At 39.6% G+C, this 18,018-nt stretch overlaps 1 protein-coding gene across 2 annotated transcripts; it reads right to left on the minus strand.

The window, feature by feature from the left end:
* Positions 1–222: 222 nt before the first annotated feature.
* On the minus strand, positions 223–16,092 carry LOC139540155 (GTPase KRas). 2 transcript variants are annotated; one of them, XM_071343743.1, is made up of 6 exons: positions 15,774–16,083; positions 7,374–7,491; positions 6,605–6,783; positions 6,093–6,252; positions 4,007–4,131; positions 3,019–3,063 (listed from the first exon to the last, which is right to left on the minus strand). In XM_071343743.1, exons 2-5 carry the CDS (start codon positions 7,482–7,484, stop codon positions 4,012–4,014), a joined length of 570 nt encoding a protein of 189 aa, XP_071199844.1. In that variant the 5' UTR covers positions 7,485–7,491; positions 15,774–16,083; the 3' UTR covers positions 3,019–3,063; positions 4,007–4,011. The 2 variants fall into 2 exon arrangements, with proteins under 2 accessions (XP_071199845.1, XP_071199844.1); XM_071343744.1 differs by lacking the exon at positions 4,007–4,131 and having other exon boundaries at positions 223–3,063; positions 15,774–16,092.
* Positions 16,093–18,018: the final 1,926 nt, after the last annotated feature.

The raw sequence follows: 18,018 nt of genomic DNA on the forward strand, positions 1-18,018 counted from the left end.
TGTTGAATAGTTATCTAATCAAGATAGTGTTTTATATTTCATGAATCTTTTACAGCCGTTTGAATTTTTCTTCCACTTTGACAGGGCATTGTGTAAATCGCTGACAAAAACTGACAATTAAATCCATTTGAATCCCACTTTGTAAGAACAAACTGTGGAAAAGGTCAAGGGGTGTGAATACTTTTAGAAGTCACTATGAGCAATGAAAACAGGGCCAATTCCTCTTAATTGTTTTGTCTTTATTACACATTAAATAGGAGTGGTGAGATTCATGGCAAAAAAAAGACAGATTTGGGATCAGATCACCACTCTACACAGTGACCAAAGAGAGCTCTCTATGGATGTGTGCAACAGTGGTCATTCATTCACTCCCCTAGACCCAGTCACTCTCCCAAGTCCCATCATACACAAGAGAGAGAGTACTGAAAACTCCATTAAAGCAACATTCATTTAGACACACCAAAGAAATGAAGCACAATTTACAAAATGTGCACCTTTCAGTATCACAACTATACAAAAAGGTTGTTAAATACGATCCAGGTATAAATGCTACTTCTTTTCAGAAATCAGCAGTTGGCACGCAAAATAAAAGGGAGGTGGAACATTTTGGTAGAATTACTTTTTGTGATACAGTATTGTTAACAAATGACGTCCCATAATCAAAAATGTGCTAACAGTTCATATCTAACTTTAGGAACAAAAAGGAGGTAATAAAAGTGGGCCAAAAAAGCATAAATCCTAAATAAATGTATTGTATATTATGTTTCACTTTAGAATCTCATTCCTCTCAAACAGCAGAGTTTGTAGCTGTTGAACAGACGTGACAAAGAAGCCTAATGCAGTCTCGGCTCACATGTATCCCTCTGCTGTCTGACTGAAGCACCCGATGCAAACACAAAAGGCAATGTGTAAGAAGCCTCAAGGTAAAACCCTGGTATTAAGGTTGTGAAATAACGCTGAAAAACAACTATTCCGTGTTATTATAAATTAATACTTTTTTTTCTCTAAAAATGATTTTATTGGTAATTGCCTCATTTACAGACATCAGCTCCAGTTACATCACTAGGAAGCAACAACCTTTGTAAGGAATACATTTGACAAAAATTATTGGACTGGACCAGTCATTTCACTTGAAACACAGCCCAGCAAAACCCACGCAACACCTTCCCACCCAAGCTCTAACCCAAAAAATATAACTTCACGAGGAAGAATGAGAAATTTATATGAGCAATAGATTTTTTGAACACTCTTTGCATGACAACGATTCTATGGGGGTGCATCTTTCGTAGAAGTAAAACAAAACAAAAAAATAGAGAAAGGAAGATCTGTGGTTGGACATTAAAAAAAAGGCCTTTAAGATTTTCTTTGCCTAATCTAGCCAATCCAAAAACAGGAAAGTACATTTATGGCAGCAATAAGTACAAAGGCTTGGGGAAATGTGCAAGGCATATTCTGTTAGGATCTGATGGGTATTTTATGTCTTGCATCTGAAGACAGTAACTCACTAATCTTTAAGACAGTTCACCTGAATAACACATATACATCATTAGATTACTTGGTTTAAAGTTTAGGTTTAATTTAGGCATGCTATTTGTTTGCACTCAAAACAATTTGGATGTTACGCTGTAACAAGGAAGCCCAAATCTTGATTTTCCGGTTCAATAACTAAGAGGAGGTAAAATGTGTTACTTCAGTAAAATCACTTGAATGGGAAAGGTTTGTCTTTCAAAAACACAGAACATGACACAAAATACACCAATCCTGAGGATATGGGGGGAATTTCACCGTGCAAACAAGATCTCTTGATGAACAATTAACTAATCTTTTAAAACGTTCAGAATGAGCAGGGTATATCAAATTGAATGATAAAACTACAGGAGACACTGGATTGTGTAGAGGCATTTGTTTAAGCAACATGCAGTGCCACTGAGCAACACAACATTAGCTGCATGTCCTCTTCAACATTACTGAGAATCTTGCTGTTCTGATGCCTATGTAAAAAAAAATCTATTTTGTTTCTTACCTGCCACCTGGAGCGTTTCAGTTGTTGAAAAGGTTTCCCACCATTTAACAACTGGTTTCTACACAAAAGATCAGATCAGGTATGGTGAATATAGATTGACTCGAGGCCCGAAACACTATAAAAGCCTATGTGGCCCAACTGGACAGGAGCTCCTCGTTCCTGGCCCTAGTGGCTGTATCAGTATCGTACAGTATTAGTATCACTGTGCCATTCCCCATTGACTAGTAAGAACACATTGCATGCAAAAAGGAAAGTCCTGTAGGCAGGAAATCACTACCCACAAATTACAAAAAAGCACTAACAGATTACAACTTAATTAAAATGTGTAACCAGGACATTTTTTAAACTAGATACAGTAGTAAAGTTCACATGCATGCTTCAAGTACAGCATGACATTATTGAATCATATCTAGGAGTTTAAAGTCGGAGGATGGGCATTATTACACACAGTGGCCGGGACATTTGGAATTTTCCCCAATCAAGTGTTGGTCCTGCCTCCCAGTTGTTACTCCTTGTCCAATGGAATGGGATTCAACTATTTGGCGCCCCATACTGTTAAGAGCATCTCATGCTCTCCAGCAGAGGGAAAATAAGCTTTTTAGGCTTGCTTTTTCTGTTGTCCAAAATTTCCCTACAGTAATGAACTTGGCTGTTGAATAAAGTCCTTTCATTTTACTGTCTACCATAATTGATAATCAACCTATCGGACCAACACTTCTGGGCAACTGGCACTAAACAGAAAGTAAAGCTTATTGGTTTCAAAATAAGAGAAAAAGGCAGAAAAATAGGGTTCATTTCCATATTCAGTATTTTGGGTACTAAGATAAAGAGGCTAATAATTTAGCGTAATGTACAAAAATGTATTACTTTAAGTGTTTTAACACATTTTTTTTGTCTATCTTGAAAAGGGGGCTGGTCATTATTCACATGAGTATACACTTTGTCTTGGACTTCTTTTTCTTCTTCTTGCCCTCCTTGCTCATCTTCTCCTTGTGTTTTCGGATTTCCCGCACTAATGTGTAAAATGCATCATCGACACCCTGGGGAAAAGAAAAAGTTAAGGTTTGTTTTGAAAACTCTTCCCAAAAACACTTATGTTCTCATCTGTGACGAACATGAAAGCTTGGCCAGATGCAAATGTCTGAAATGGCACCCCTATTCCCCAACATATTGCACTACTTTTGACTATATAGGGAATAGGGTGACATTTCAGTGTACACACCTAGTATGTCGACTAACATGCATTACAAAACTTGCGTTACAAATGTGCTCATTACATATTGATTCGTTGGTAGGTGGATTTGTGGCATGAGCTGGCCCAGCAGACAACAGCAAAGACACAATGGCTACATCAATGATGCCAAAGAGAGGCAGGGACCAAAAATAACCAGGTCTTTGTCATTCACTGAGCACAACATTGTCACCTATTGTATCAGAGAGGAAACCAAAGTCATTTCAGATTGTGAGATAGAAAGAACAAGGCAGCGAAAGAAAGACAAAGACAGAAACAAAGGACGTTATGTGCGGCGACAACGCACACAGTTGCCCCGGGACTTCAGTGGAACATCTCCGTGCTGTCCTCTTAGTAATCACACTTCCTTAGTCACCATTTCAAGACTTCATTTCGGCCCAGATTATCACAATCGCCATCGGTCACACAGTTCCAAGCTTACCTGCTCCCTCGTCTCTCACCACTGATTTGTCTCAGTTGAGCAGTTTACAAAATTATCATCACCCACGATAATATAAACATACCCCACACAGACACACAGATACCACAGGAGGAGAAACTAAGATGGACGCCTGGTTTCAAGGAGACCACACAGCAGATCCCAGGAGGTTAGCTTAAATAGGGATGAATCCCACCCACCAAGCAGCAAACATTACCACTTTCCCTGCTCGGTACCACACGGACGACACCGTCCCACACACCACAAATACACACCTGACGGACGTGAGGGAGCGCGGATGATACACACTTACCCCTTTCACATCACAACACACTTTTTAAGCTTGACGCAGCGCGGGGTCTTTTCTTCCTTGCTGAGCTTTTTCAGCCGGTACAGCCTGATCTCCCGTACCAGACTGTAAAAGGCATCCTCCACTCTCTGCAGTGTGAAACACAGCTCTCCTCAGTTAGGGGATACAGGGACACTGTTGACCCCTCAGTGTTCGGGGATATAGGGACACTATGTGGACTGTGTTCCCTCACAGTGTTAGAAAACATTAGGAACACCTGCTCTTTCCATGACAGACTGACCAGGTGAAATCTATGATCCCTTATTGATGTCACTTGTTAAGTGCACTTCAAATCAGTGTAGATGAAGGGTAGGAGACAGCTTAATTCTTATTTAATCTTTGAGACAATTGAGACATGGATTGTCTACGTGTGCCATTCAGATGGTGAATGGGCAAGACAAATGTTTTAAGTGCCTTTGAACAGGGTATGGTAGTATGTGCCAGGCGCACCGTTTGAGTGCGTCAAGAACTGCAACGCTGCTGGGGTTTTCACACTCAACAGTTTTCTGTGTATATCAAGAATGGTCCACCACCCAAACTGTGGGAAAAAAGCATTGGAGTCAACATGAGCCAGCATCCCTGTGGAACGCTTGACAACTTGTGGAGTCCATGCCCTGATTAATTGAGGCTGTTCTGAGGGCAAAGGTGTGTGCAACTCAGTGTTAGGAAGGTGATCCTAATGTTTTGTACACTCAGTGTATTGGCATTCTATGTCGACTAAGTCTACATTTAGCTGTGTATAGGGCTGATGGAATCGGAGGATGCATTTTTTTATACAGTTTAAAACATAATGAATAATTTAACCTCACAGGGGAATGACAGGTACAAACGTGTGTGTATTATTTGTGATTTCAGTACAAGAGCAACACCAGGTAGCCGGGCGATTCGACCATCGGAGGAGTGAGCTGGAAGAGACCAATCAGCGGCCCCAGAAGGAGTTGTGATTGGACCGATGCAAAAAGAGCAGAAGGTTCACCGACTGACAAATCGCCACATACATCACAGCACCAGCCAGCCACGCATAGCCTCACACGACACGCACCACTGAAGCCAAGCCAGCAACCACATAATCAAACAGACAATAGTGCACCATACAGCACACAATCACTTCCCACTGTCCATTAAGCATGATTATCACCCCGCCACAAAACAATTACCGACAATTTCCCCTCTGTCGTGACGATTCAGTGACAAAGATTGACTGATTTGTTGATTAAAACAATGCCAGATCCATTATGGAGCCTCTAATGGTGAAAGAAAGCCACATTTCCATGACAGAGGAGCATGCACGGACACAGCAATTCATAAATCAAGAATTCAATTAAGCAAAGGGACTTTAATTATGTACAGTACATTACCCGATACGTTTCCAAGCACCATTTAGAAACAGAGCACATATAGCGATTGATACCAACGCAAATCAAAAAGGCAGCTCGGGAGTCAAAAGAGGACCACAGCATTTTGTGAGATTGAAGTGGCCATGATTGTAAAAAGCCATCGCAAGGACACCTGACACAGCTGGTAAGAAGTAATCTTGCTACAATAAAGAAAATTGATCTGTGGAGAAAATGGTTGAATGGCTGATGTGTTCACGCCAGCAAATACCCTCGACGCTACAAGGGCTCGATTTACTAAGGTGCAAAGTTATACCAGGTGCAATGTTATACCAGGTGCAATGTTAGGACCATTTTTTCTCACCCAAGATGAAATGGAACAAAAATATAAAATTAAAAATTGTGAGACATTAATAAGGTGGAGCGCACATTTCAACTTATTATAAGTTATCCCACATAAAAAATATAATAAAAAACGAGTAAACTTCTCACCTGTTTTAGTATTCTGTCTCAAATCTGTCTTCAACTAGATATGGAGTAGAGCTAATGTAGCCGTGAAATCCAGACTGAATCACGCTACATTTCACTTTACCGAATTCAGTCTGGATTTCCAGGCTAGCCTATAGCCGTCATGTTAAAAACCAAGGTCATAGTTGCTGTTTGAGCCATGGCTGTGTCCACACAGCCCACTAGGGCTTGTTGTCTCCGTCTCTCACCTGTCTGGTTTTGGCCGAGGTCTCGATGAAGGGGATGCCGTAGCTGCGCGCCAAGTCCTGAGCCTGTTTGGTGTCCACCGTCCGGGACGGCAGGTCACACTTGTTTCCCACCAGCACCATGGGCACGTCTTCCGAGTCTTTCACTCGCTTGATCTGCTCTCTGGAGAACAAAGATGACAGGGAAGGCAAGGGTTAAATACCAGTACAATGCTTTGGTCATCCAAAGTATGGAATGGACTCCTTTTTTGGGTTATTGATTTCACACACAACCTGGTTAAAGGGTTGGTGAAAGAGTGGGTTGAACAGGTCGAGAGTGATGTTGGCTTTGACACAGTTGACAGGATATGGTTGGCACAACTGTGTCTGCTTGGAAACCGATACAACTATAGTCCGCTGGTTTAACTATAGTCCGCTGGTTTAACTATAGTCCGCTGGTTTAACTATAGTCCGGCTTACCGCCATCAGTGCAATCGGCAGTAGTACTTCAGATGTTGTGGCAGAACCTAGCTCACCTATAGTGGTGGATGTCCTCGAAGGACTTGGTGTTGTTGATGGCGAAGACACAGAGGAAGCCCTCCCCTGTCCTCATGTACTGGTCCCTCATAGCGCTGTACTCCTCCTGACCTGCAGTGTCCAGGATGTCCAGCAGACAAGTCTCCCCGTCAATCACCACCTGCTTCCTGTATGAGTCCTGAAGGAGGGAGCAAGAAAGAGAGAGATGAATGGTTCAGGACTGGACACCTATGAATGAGCACATATTCATAGGTGTCCAGTCTACCTGACTAGGGCTCTGAAATCCTCTATGTAACTATATGGTCATAGAATGCTCATCTGATAAAGTTCCAAAGGAAATCCAACAGTATTGGAATTGAAGAGAATGGATGGGATGACCAGGTAGGTGAGACTATATGTGCACTAGGGAAGAAATGCATGCAGTCTTCAAGCAGTCATAAAATGTATAGCTTTCAGAGTAATCATTTCTGACATGTCAAACTTCATCACGTAGCCATCTACAAATGTTAAACTAACTGGATGACAACATGTTGCGGATATAATATTCATACATTCAAATAACAGAATCTGGAGCACATTTTTACTTGCAATTTTTTTTGCAAATTCTGATTGCAGATATTTTTCACGCAGCTCTGAGCAGTCCTCTGTGCAGGCGGAGCAGCAGCCACAAAAATTGTACACAACTTTTTTTCAAAGTAACTTTTCCTCCTGACTCCCAGGCATGCCTTGTAGTGAAAAACACGTGGTTGAACTGAAACAACTTTTTACCTCGATGGTGGGGTCATATTCATCCACAAAGTGGTTCTGGATGAGCTGGATGGTGAGTGCGCTCTTGCCCACGCCTCCTGCTCCCACCACCACCAGCTTGTATTCGGTCATCGTTCACCTATGGGACAGAAGACACAGAAATACAGTCAGTGAATATAAAAATAAACATTTCATGAGCTACACACTAACCACGGACTCAACAAGAAATAGTCACATACATAGGGTTGCAGAATTCCAGTATCTTTCCCAAAATGCCCATTTTTTCCAGTTGGAGGATTCCTGGAATCAGGATAAATCCACCAACAGGGAATTCTCCACCTGGGATTTCTTTAAAAACCTGGGAATTGTTTTACTCCACCCCCGCCCGCCCGCCCGCCCGCCCGCCCACACACGGAATAAAGCTGATATTAACTATTTCTTCATAACCGTCTGGTCAAGTTGTATTCATTCCTTATCAGTTACGTTACTCTAAAGTGCTTGTGTGCACAGAGCCCGCCAAATGCTACATTTGATTTTGTCCCGATTGTCTACACATTGCCTTTCATTTGCAACAATGACCATCCTGTGTCTAGAGCTGCAGGGAATGCATACAATCACAGATCTCTGTGGATACAGGAATGTTTACATTCTATTCAATTTCATCCTGCGATTTCAGAGAAAATGGAACGAGAGGACCTAATATACTCTACTATTTTATTATAACAGTATAAAATAGGCTTATCAACAAGGAGAAGAAGATATGTAAAACCATGAAAGTGATTTTGGAATTCTGCAAAGAGAATGTAATTTACGTAGACTATTATATTGATATTATAGGACACAAGCAAGGTTCTTGCTCATAAAATGATGACTTATCATTAATTAACATCGTTTGAACATAATTTACTGTTACAATTCCCTCAAACATCATCCCCATAAATGTTGCTACTAAATCTTCCTGTATCTCTAACTGTAACACAAATTCAACAGTCAGTTGTGAGTAACAGCTACACAATGGGATCTGGCAGTAGACACGCATGACGTTACTTTACAACCCCAGAAGTATCAAGCAACAGGGAGGCACACACTGCTATCCAGACAGTTATGTTTAAAAAAGATTAAAAACACTTGTTCTCAGTTGAGGCTGACATTTAACTCAATGAGTAGCATCTCAAAATACAACGGAAATAGAATCACCTAGTAATTTCTGATGAAAAAAATAAACCAACAAAATAGACTGTCCAATCGATGATACGAATCATGGATGCTATATTAGACAATCAGTGCTGAACACAACCGTACAGTATGTCAACAACACTGTACATTATGTCCGATACCCAGCACCTATGATCCAAATGAGAGCAAGGAGCTGAGCACTGGTACCTATGGTTATGGAATTGTATTATTATCTAATGAAAAATCGTTGTCCACATTAAAATTTTCCTCAGCCAATACCACAAGCAAGTAACAGAATTGATACTCAGACGTCTTACTTTAAAATCTATAAACAAAAACCATTGATTTCAAAAGTTGAAAAAAACCATACAGCTCTATGCACAAGGACTACTTTACAGTTTACACAGAGCATTTCACAAAAACAAATTTTCTGGAAGAACTGCGTAGATGCAAAGTCTGGTAACAGAATTACGATATAATCTCCCTGGGGTTTTTTATGTGACGATGTTTTCCAAAAACATAAATCTCTTCCACGTAATTAAGATTCAAATATGTCCGTAGAAAGAATGGGGTGTTAGCTATGACATGATACAATATTTTTGTTACAGTTAGGGTAACGGAATAACATCATGGGTCCCTGATCTGTACTATACAGAAATGCATAATGTATATGAATGTCATTCTCTTCATGGTGATGTATCCTGAATAGATACACAAAAAGTAGAAATATGCAATATCATCCTTTCATATCCTAGCTATTATTGTAATGAGCTCCGCCACCAAAACAAGACCAAATTTGGTTGAAATCAGACCGGACCAAATTTGAACAAATCATAGACGTCTACGTTTCACAATTTCAGACATCACAGTACAGCACAGACGAGCACAGTACAGTACATCACAGTAGAGTACAGTAATTCTACAGTATGTACTCTACTCTTCTTCACTATACTGTGCAATCTTGTGAAACAGAAGTCCAGGCCAGTCAGAAACCAAAAAACAAACTCTGTGGACGTTAAAATCAAGGCCAGGGCGGCCTGACCAAATGTAAACTACTTTTCAAAGTCCATGGATGTCCGGTGTCAGTCTGCGTGGATACTAGTTACAATAAATGGAAAGAGGGGGCTCATGGGTATCTGTCAGTAAGAGCCGGGAAAAGTAACCTACTGATTCAAGGGGTTCTTCATTTTTACTATTTTCTACATTGTAGAATAATAGTGAAGACATCAAAGCTATGAAATAACACATATGGAATCATGAACTAACCAAAAAAATAAAGTGTTAAACAATTCAAAACATAGAAGAATCTCAAATTAAAAATAAGTTGCCACCCGTTGCCTTCTATAGTATCAGTCTAAAGTTTGGACACACCTACTCATTCAAGGGTTTTTCTTTATTTTTCATTGTCCTGTTGAAAACAAATGTTAGTCCCACTAAGCGCAAACCAGATGGGATGGCATGTCACTGCAGAATGCTGTGGTAGCCATGCTGATTAACTTTTGACCGGTAGTGTATGAGGGCGAGCGAGCGAGGGCTTGTTCAGACTGTTTTCACCCTCTCGCTTTGACCAGAAAGAGAAAAAAAACAGTATGTCAGTGGAAGGGAGGACAGCAGCACAACTGTGGTTTGTGACAACTATGATTTCCCATTGCAGCCAATTCAATTGCAGTAACTCTGTTACAGATTTCTGTAAATCTGTTACCGATTTGCCATCAGAATTACACGTTTTAATCACTTAATTCATAAACATTGATTTCAGTAAAAACACTAAATCATTGGTAGGTCTACCTTTACTTGTTACTTCTGTGAACTTTCATTATCTTCCCTCCTATTGAAGGAGAGAAATTAGAAAATATCTTAAAGATGGGTTTTTTGGTAACGGAATGACAAGGCACGAGGCAATGTTTCTTAAACTTAATGGCAAATAATTTCTCCATTACTAAATATACAGTTGAAGTCGGAAGTTTACATACACTTAGGTTGGAGACATTAAAACTCGTTTTTCAACCACTCCACAAATTTCCACAAACTATGGTTGTGGCAAATCGGTTAGGACATCTACTTTAATTTGTAATTTGTTTACAAACAGATTATTTCACTTATAATTTTATACTTATAAACTTATAATATAATTCACAGTTCCAGTGGGCCAGAATTCTACATACACTAAGTTGACTGTGCCTTTAAACAGCTTGGAAAATTCCAGAAAAGTATGTCATGGCTTTAGAAGCTTCTGATAGGCTAATTGACATCATTTGATGGATCACCTGTAGATGTATTTAAAGGCCTACCTTCAAACGCAGTGCCTCTTTGCTTGACATGGGAAAAATCAAAAGAAATCAGCCAAGACCTTAAAAAGAAATGTAGACCTCCACAAGTCTTGTTCATCCTTGGGAGCAATTTCCAAACACCTGAAGGTACCACGTTTATCTGTACAAACAATAACACGCAAGTATAAACACCTTGAGACCACACAGCCGTCATACCGCTCAGGAAGGAGACGCGTTCTGTCTCCTAGAGATGAATGTACTTTGGTGCAAAAAGTGCAAATCAATCCCAGAACAACAGCAAAGGACCTTGTGAAGATGCTGGAGGAAACAGGTACACAAGTATCTATATCCACAGTAAAACGAGTCCTATATTGACATAACCTGAAAGGCCGCTCAACAAGGAAGAAGCCACTGCTGCAAAACCGCCATTGCCATTGCAAATGCACCGCCATTGCAAATGCACATGGAGACAAAGATCATACTTTTTGGAGAAATGTACTCTGGTCTGATGAAACAAAAATAGAACTGTTTGGCCATAATGACCAACGTTATGTTTGGAGGAAAAAGGAGAGGCTTGCAAGCCAAAGAACACCATCCCAACCGTGAAGCACGAGGTTAGGAGCATCATGTTGTGGGGGTGCTTTGCTGCAGGAGGGACTGGTGCACTTCACAAAATAGATGGCATCATGAGGATGGAAAGTTATGTGGATATATTGAAGCAACATCTCAAGACATCAGTCAGGAAGTTAAAGCTTGGTCGCAAATGGGTCTTCCAAATGGACACTGGCCGCAAGCATACTTCCAAAGTTGTGGCAAAATGGCTTAAGGAAAACAAAGACAAGGTATTGGAGTGGCCATCACAAAGCCCTGACCTCAATCCTATAGAAAATGTGTGGGCAGAATTCAAAAAGCGTGTGCGAGCAAGGAGGCCTGACACAGTTACACCTGCTCTGTCAGGAGGAATGGGCCAAAATTCACCCAACTTATTGCGGGAAGCTTGTGGAAGTCTACCCAAAACGTTTGACCCAAGTTAAGCAATTTAAAGGCAATGCTACCAAATACTAATTGACTGCATGTAAACTTCTGACCCACTGGGAATGTAATGAAAGAAATAAAAGCTGAAATAAATCATTCTCTCTACTATTATTCTGACATTTCAGATTCTTAAAATAAAGTGGGGATCCTAACTGACCTAAGACAGGCAATTTTTACTAGGATTAAATGTCAGGAATTGTGAAAAGCTGAGTTTAAATGTATTTGGCAAAGGTGTATGTAAACTTCTGACTTCAACTGTAAGTGTTGATATTAGCTGGCAGAGGTCTTTACTTCAATAGTATAATGTTTTGATGTATTTCTAATAACTTAAGACTTTTCTGGTAGATGTTTTCTAAAAAGGGGTCTTGTTTTCTAAAGACCCCTTTTCCATCTGTTTGACCAGAAATCAAATCTTAATTTTTAAGATGGAAAATGGTTTAAAAAAATGGGGAAATGGAAAAATGTATCCATGCCTTCATTTCCCAAAAATACAGACTCTTCGCTTTCATTTGACACACAATTTGATATGCTCCTCTGAACTTGTTGGTGCTCATGGGTCCTGTTACATGGAAATGACCGGCAGCAAAATCAGACAACTCTATAGCAGAATAGTTGACCTATTCAATTGGTCAGCTTGTCGCATTCTATGTGAGAAAAGCATATTCCTCGACTCTCAAAATGCATGCCCAGTCATTTTAGAACATTCCTAAAGCAGTCCCGAGAAAACACACTTTAGAAAATGCTGTTTTGGTGACCACTGTTAAAAGAGAATCAAAGCTTTCTACTTTCTCAACACCACAAAATGTGTGAATTGCACCATTTTAAAACCAGAGCTTTTAGCAGCAGCATGGTTTATGCACAATAGTGCTCGCTAATGGCGTTGAATGCCTAGGAGAAACTGGGGCTAAATGTAACACGTCAGGTGTAACAGGTAAGCCCACATTATATTCACAGTACATGATCCTTGGCTGAGTTCCAGTGGAATGTTTTTTGGGGACCTTCAAGCCATCAATATGTTGCTAACTAGCAACAAGATCATGTTTTAGAGTTTGTGATCTAGCTAATGATTAGCCCACTGGGGTAAATGCAGATGTTCAACCCTATGCTTCAACCTTATAGCCACTATGCTGCATCAGTTGGGCTACAGCAGGTGACAATCCTTATTGCCGAAGAGCACACCTGCCTGATAATATGAACCAACATGTTATTGGGTTCATTTCTGGAGGGGGGAAATTATATTTGTTTGATGACAGCATCATTTAATTTTCATTCATTTCGGAGTAATGTCCTTTTAAAAATTCCCCAGAATTGACCTTCACAGTCATTCTACAACAAAAATCATGTTGGTCCCTCTGTGACCTGTAGTATGCAGTGATATGTGCTTTTGGCAGTATATATTGTTTAGGCTAGTATATTATATCAAAGTTAGTGTTTCATCACCTTTTTCAAACTTACCTAAGGTCTACACTAATTTCTGTACTCCCTCGGAAAGGCCTACTATTTCTATTGTAAATGCCATTATAGGCCTAATCATCATCAGCAGAAACTATGGCCTACAGTGTGAATAAAGATTCATTGTGACTTTGCAGTTCTCCCACTGACCTAAAATTATTGTACAGTAGGTCTATTAACTAGGCAACCATGCTTGCAATGTTGATGCAATATTGTCAACCCTTTTCATATCCTTATACTGCAGGAAATAGAAAGCTTGTTCATGATTGGCTAGTCATGACACCTGTACGGTCAGCTGTAAATACCAGTCATCAACAAAGTTGTCATGTCCAATCAAGCACTCTCCATTAGTTTTCTGTTTTCAGATCAATTACAAGTTACTGTAAAATACATGCCAATATTGTAGGAAAGTATTGTGAAAGAGTAGACAAATAGCCTATAAAAACCCCACTGGGTCCATTTTATGCAGTTTGCCTATTGGCATAATCTGATGTTAGACAAACAGCCATTTTCATTGGCCGTCAACCAAGGCCTAATACTAGCTACTACTGGCTGGGTTGTTCCACCAATTTAGTGTAACTTGGTGAAAAAAATGGGAAAAAAACTTTCATTTTACCATTCTGTCATAAAGAGCACATGTTTAAAAAAATAAATAATAATAATTTTAAATTAAAATCATATTCCCATTTTAATCGGAGATATAAAAGAAAATGACTCCAGTGAGTGCCTATTAAGTGGCAAATAAAATAGCAGGGTTGACCGTAACCAATTCATAGACACCAACTACCTTCAGCGCCTATTGACGGTAGTACATGCATCTTCTGGTCGGGGGAGTTGTTAGAAGCCCAGACGCTCGGTCTGAACGTTAAAACGCATTGCTCGCGGTACGGTTTTGGAAACATAAGGACCATATTTTTCCTACCAGCGAGAAATAATAACAAAAGGTTAAAATTACTACACACCTTAATAGGGTTGATGTTACAGCTCTTGCTTACCGAAAACATAGGTGACCATCTATGCTAATTAGCTATCTAGAGTGCCCCGAACACCTGTGTGTGAACGTAACTGTTGGCACGCACAGCATATAGTCTGTGCAAAACTGCAACAGTAACTGCATCTGTTTTATTTGAAAGATTCTTTCTCACAGATATAAAAGATAAGGAGCATATCAGCATGTTTCTAAAACCGTTTCGCAAACGATGATTGACGTTTCTAAACGTTAAAACAGTAAATTGTAGTTCACATGCAGCCAACTGTGGGCGAAGCTAACTGCTGAAAACCCTACGGATAAGAAGAGTTTGAGAGCTAGGTTGACAACTTCATCTTAAATCAGCCATGACTCCTCTTGTGACAGGGGGAATGGAAGCTTGTTGTACGCAAAGGAGGGCCAATTGAATGCAAGTTCCACAAAATGTTTTAAATTGTTCAAACATTTCTAGCCTGTCTATCAAAGGTAACAGGGTTGACGTGTTATGCTCGACCTGCTCAGTTTTCCACCACAAAACACCAGAAAAATGCCAAAAGAGTAAAACCAGCTCAGCTGCTTTTACACTGATTACATCTTCAATTCTCTTTTGAAATTTATTTTAAAAGGGAATAGTTTCTCCATATTAACAGTTCACGTAACAGTGTTGACCTTAAGATGAGGGACAGGGTTGTTGTTTTACCTTCAATTAAATCACTCACATTAAATAATATTGTCAAAGCAACAAAATAACTAAATGATGGTGAAATCTTGGAGAAGTGTTTGGGTTAAGTGTGTTAATCTTCCTACAAGTCATGATGCACCTAGGGACATGTCAAAATGCTGAAATGTCTTTATTCATATTAAAAATCCAATTTATAGAATTTTCCATGTGGTCTATATTAAAAAGGGCACTATTTAATAACAGGCTTTTGAAATTAAATATTTATGCCCAATCTATAAAAAAAAAATTTAAAACATCAAAAGGGACGCAAGAGGCACTCATTTCGTGGAAGGACCCAGTTAGTTGAATAATACCTGTACATGCGAACTGATGAGCACAACCTTAGATTGGCCTACACCCTAATATTACAACTGTATAAAGTCGAGTTGTCTGTAGCCTACAATTAACTGGAGTAGGTCCACAATTATAGAGTAGCCTAACATTTGCAGATCCCATAAGTGTTAGTGAACTAGGATTGTCTTGTGCAAATCTCAAATTCTTTAGCACAATGGATTGAATGCTATGCGTAAACCCGGTAGAACCTGCAGCATTCATGGGCGAGCGGACGAGTTTGAAGCCGCCATAAATACCGCATAGGTCTGCGCATTAAAGGGCCAGACATTAGGTTAACAATTGGGCGTAGTTTGTATTAACGATACTTTTAGCTGCAATTGCACAGGAAAATATGAAATCATTACAGGCCCAACCCTCAAATTAAGATATAGGCGAGAGGACACATTGTCGCCCCGTATCCATTGTGTAAATTGAAACAAATGTAGTGATCTTTCCAATTGTTTTACCTATAGCGTGTGGAGTTCCGCGTCCGAAGTAGCGACCAAATAAGAAGTCAAGCAGATAATCCTCCTTTTTCACACGATCTCTGCATTTCCTACTTTACACTGAAACGGCCGCATTTGTGTAAATGTAACTTCTTTTTAAAAAAGCAGACAAAAGTAAGGACATTAATCGATTTAACTTTCCATTTGATACAGCGTTTGGCCTGCTACTCTCGATTCAGCTGAGGTTGGCCTGACGCGAATATGGGCGGATACCGGGTGCAGCGCCGTACAGTTTACCCAGAAAGCAAAGCAGGGGATTTCAACTGGTTTCGGTGATATCACTACACTAGTTTTACAATAAGCATTATAAAGACGCTCACTTGTTCTTCACCCAATTCACTTATAGTTTACGTTAATATATTGTTCTGGTGGATGCTTGTGTTGGTAGACTGTGTTTTGAAACGTTTTGGGTCGATATGTTTTTCACAGATAGGACTGAGATATCTGCGCACAAATACATCGATCATTATGACAGTGTGAATTGAATTATTCTATCTAGCATCAATATTTCAAGACCTGTCTCTGGGAATAGATATCCCTCTTCTTCCCAGTGAAGCGGGTACAGCAACGGATGAGGGGGGACCACTATATATAGGCTCTAAATATAACTGGAATGTACTGTAGGGACGTCATTCCCAAGCAAGGAAATGATTTGGCGATCCCTTTGTCAGTTTTCCTCGGCTTTCACTGGTATACCTTCAGCGCTGAATATGTGCATATAAATAGACCGTGGGGGGGATACAGTACAGTAAGCTCTGTGGTAAAAACAAACAGTTAACGTTTGGCTCAGGGAGGCCAAACAAAGAGACGGTAACCAATTCACACAAGTATACATTTGCATTAGAACAAAATTACGCATGTGCGTAACAACTATGCAGTTTTATGTTTATTTTTTTGTGTGGGTGTCAGACCGGGGCAGCATTGCGCAAAACAGCTATGGACAGATCCATACCCCTGGCTGCTTGTTAGAATTCAAACAATGTATATCCTCAATTATTTTTAGTGACTAGTGATTTGTCATACAACTAAATGTATCTGAAAAAACTATTTTAGGCACCTAGCCAAGATGAATCATCTTGATACTAATTACATAGTTATCAAATCAAATATTACACCATTCTGGAGACAGTATCCTGCTCACACTTAGTCATTAAAAAATAAATATAACTAAAATATGAATTTCATTTTAGGATACAAAGTTTGAGTTTCAGCACTCTCAACCCCTCTGAGAAAAATAATATAACATATCAAATGGATGGACTGGAGCGTTTAGACTGGGTTTAGATGGAGCCACAAGGGGTCAGTAGGTATCCATTTATGAGCTCGCAAACAATGCCATTGCCAATGCTCCATCAGCTGTTTTCATTCAGTCTTGTGTGGCATAAAGTATGCTCTGTGCATATTTATGGCTTTATGCTGTTGATTGATATTGAAAACAGTTTGTGGTAGGACTACTTTAAGTTGCTCTTAAATCTATGTATTTACATTGTAGTTACATAAACAGATGTAGTGTAAGTAGCCTCACGTGGTGTAGGAGATGTCTTGATTTATGTTTTCTTATCCTCTTCATTTTACATGCTTGAAATGCCACTGTCTGTAAATTCGCCATTTTCTCTCAAATGAATAATAACACAGAGAAAATACACTATTTTGCTTTTTGGAATCCTGAGTATGAGGCATGCATTAATCTAATATAAACATGATCAAAACTGTGATGTTTTGCTAAATGACCTTCACTGATCCCATAGTAGACCAAGGGTCTCTACCAAGGATTTATATATACACTAGATCAAATCAAATTTATTTATTTATTTGTCACATGCTTCGTAAACAAAAGGCGTAGACTAACAGTGACTAATACACAGGGAATAACAAATAACAATAAAAAGTACATATCATGTCTTTTAAGATAAGATTAATGTTCACCACCAGTCACCTAGCTATTTTACAGTTAAAAGTCTATATGCAGACTACCACAGACGTTCACTGGAACATTCAACTGTGTGTTAATTAGGACATGTAACTTGCCATCTTGACTGACTGACTGACTCAACCCAATGCAGCATTAAATCAGTGCCTCCATTGCAGACTCTCGAGTGTCTTCTGTCTTGGTCAATAAAATGACGCTCAAAGCTACGCAGACAACTGATTAACTCTCAAGATACTTGTTTACTCATAGAGATTATGATGAGGCTCAAAATCAACT

Source organism: Salvelinus alpinus, chromosome 15, assembly GCF_045679555.1.
Source record: "Salvelinus alpinus chromosome 15, SLU_Salpinus.1, whole genome shotgun sequence".
Lineage (NCBI taxonomy): Eukaryota > Metazoa > Chordata > Actinopteri > Salmoniformes > Salmonidae > Salvelinus > Salvelinus alpinus.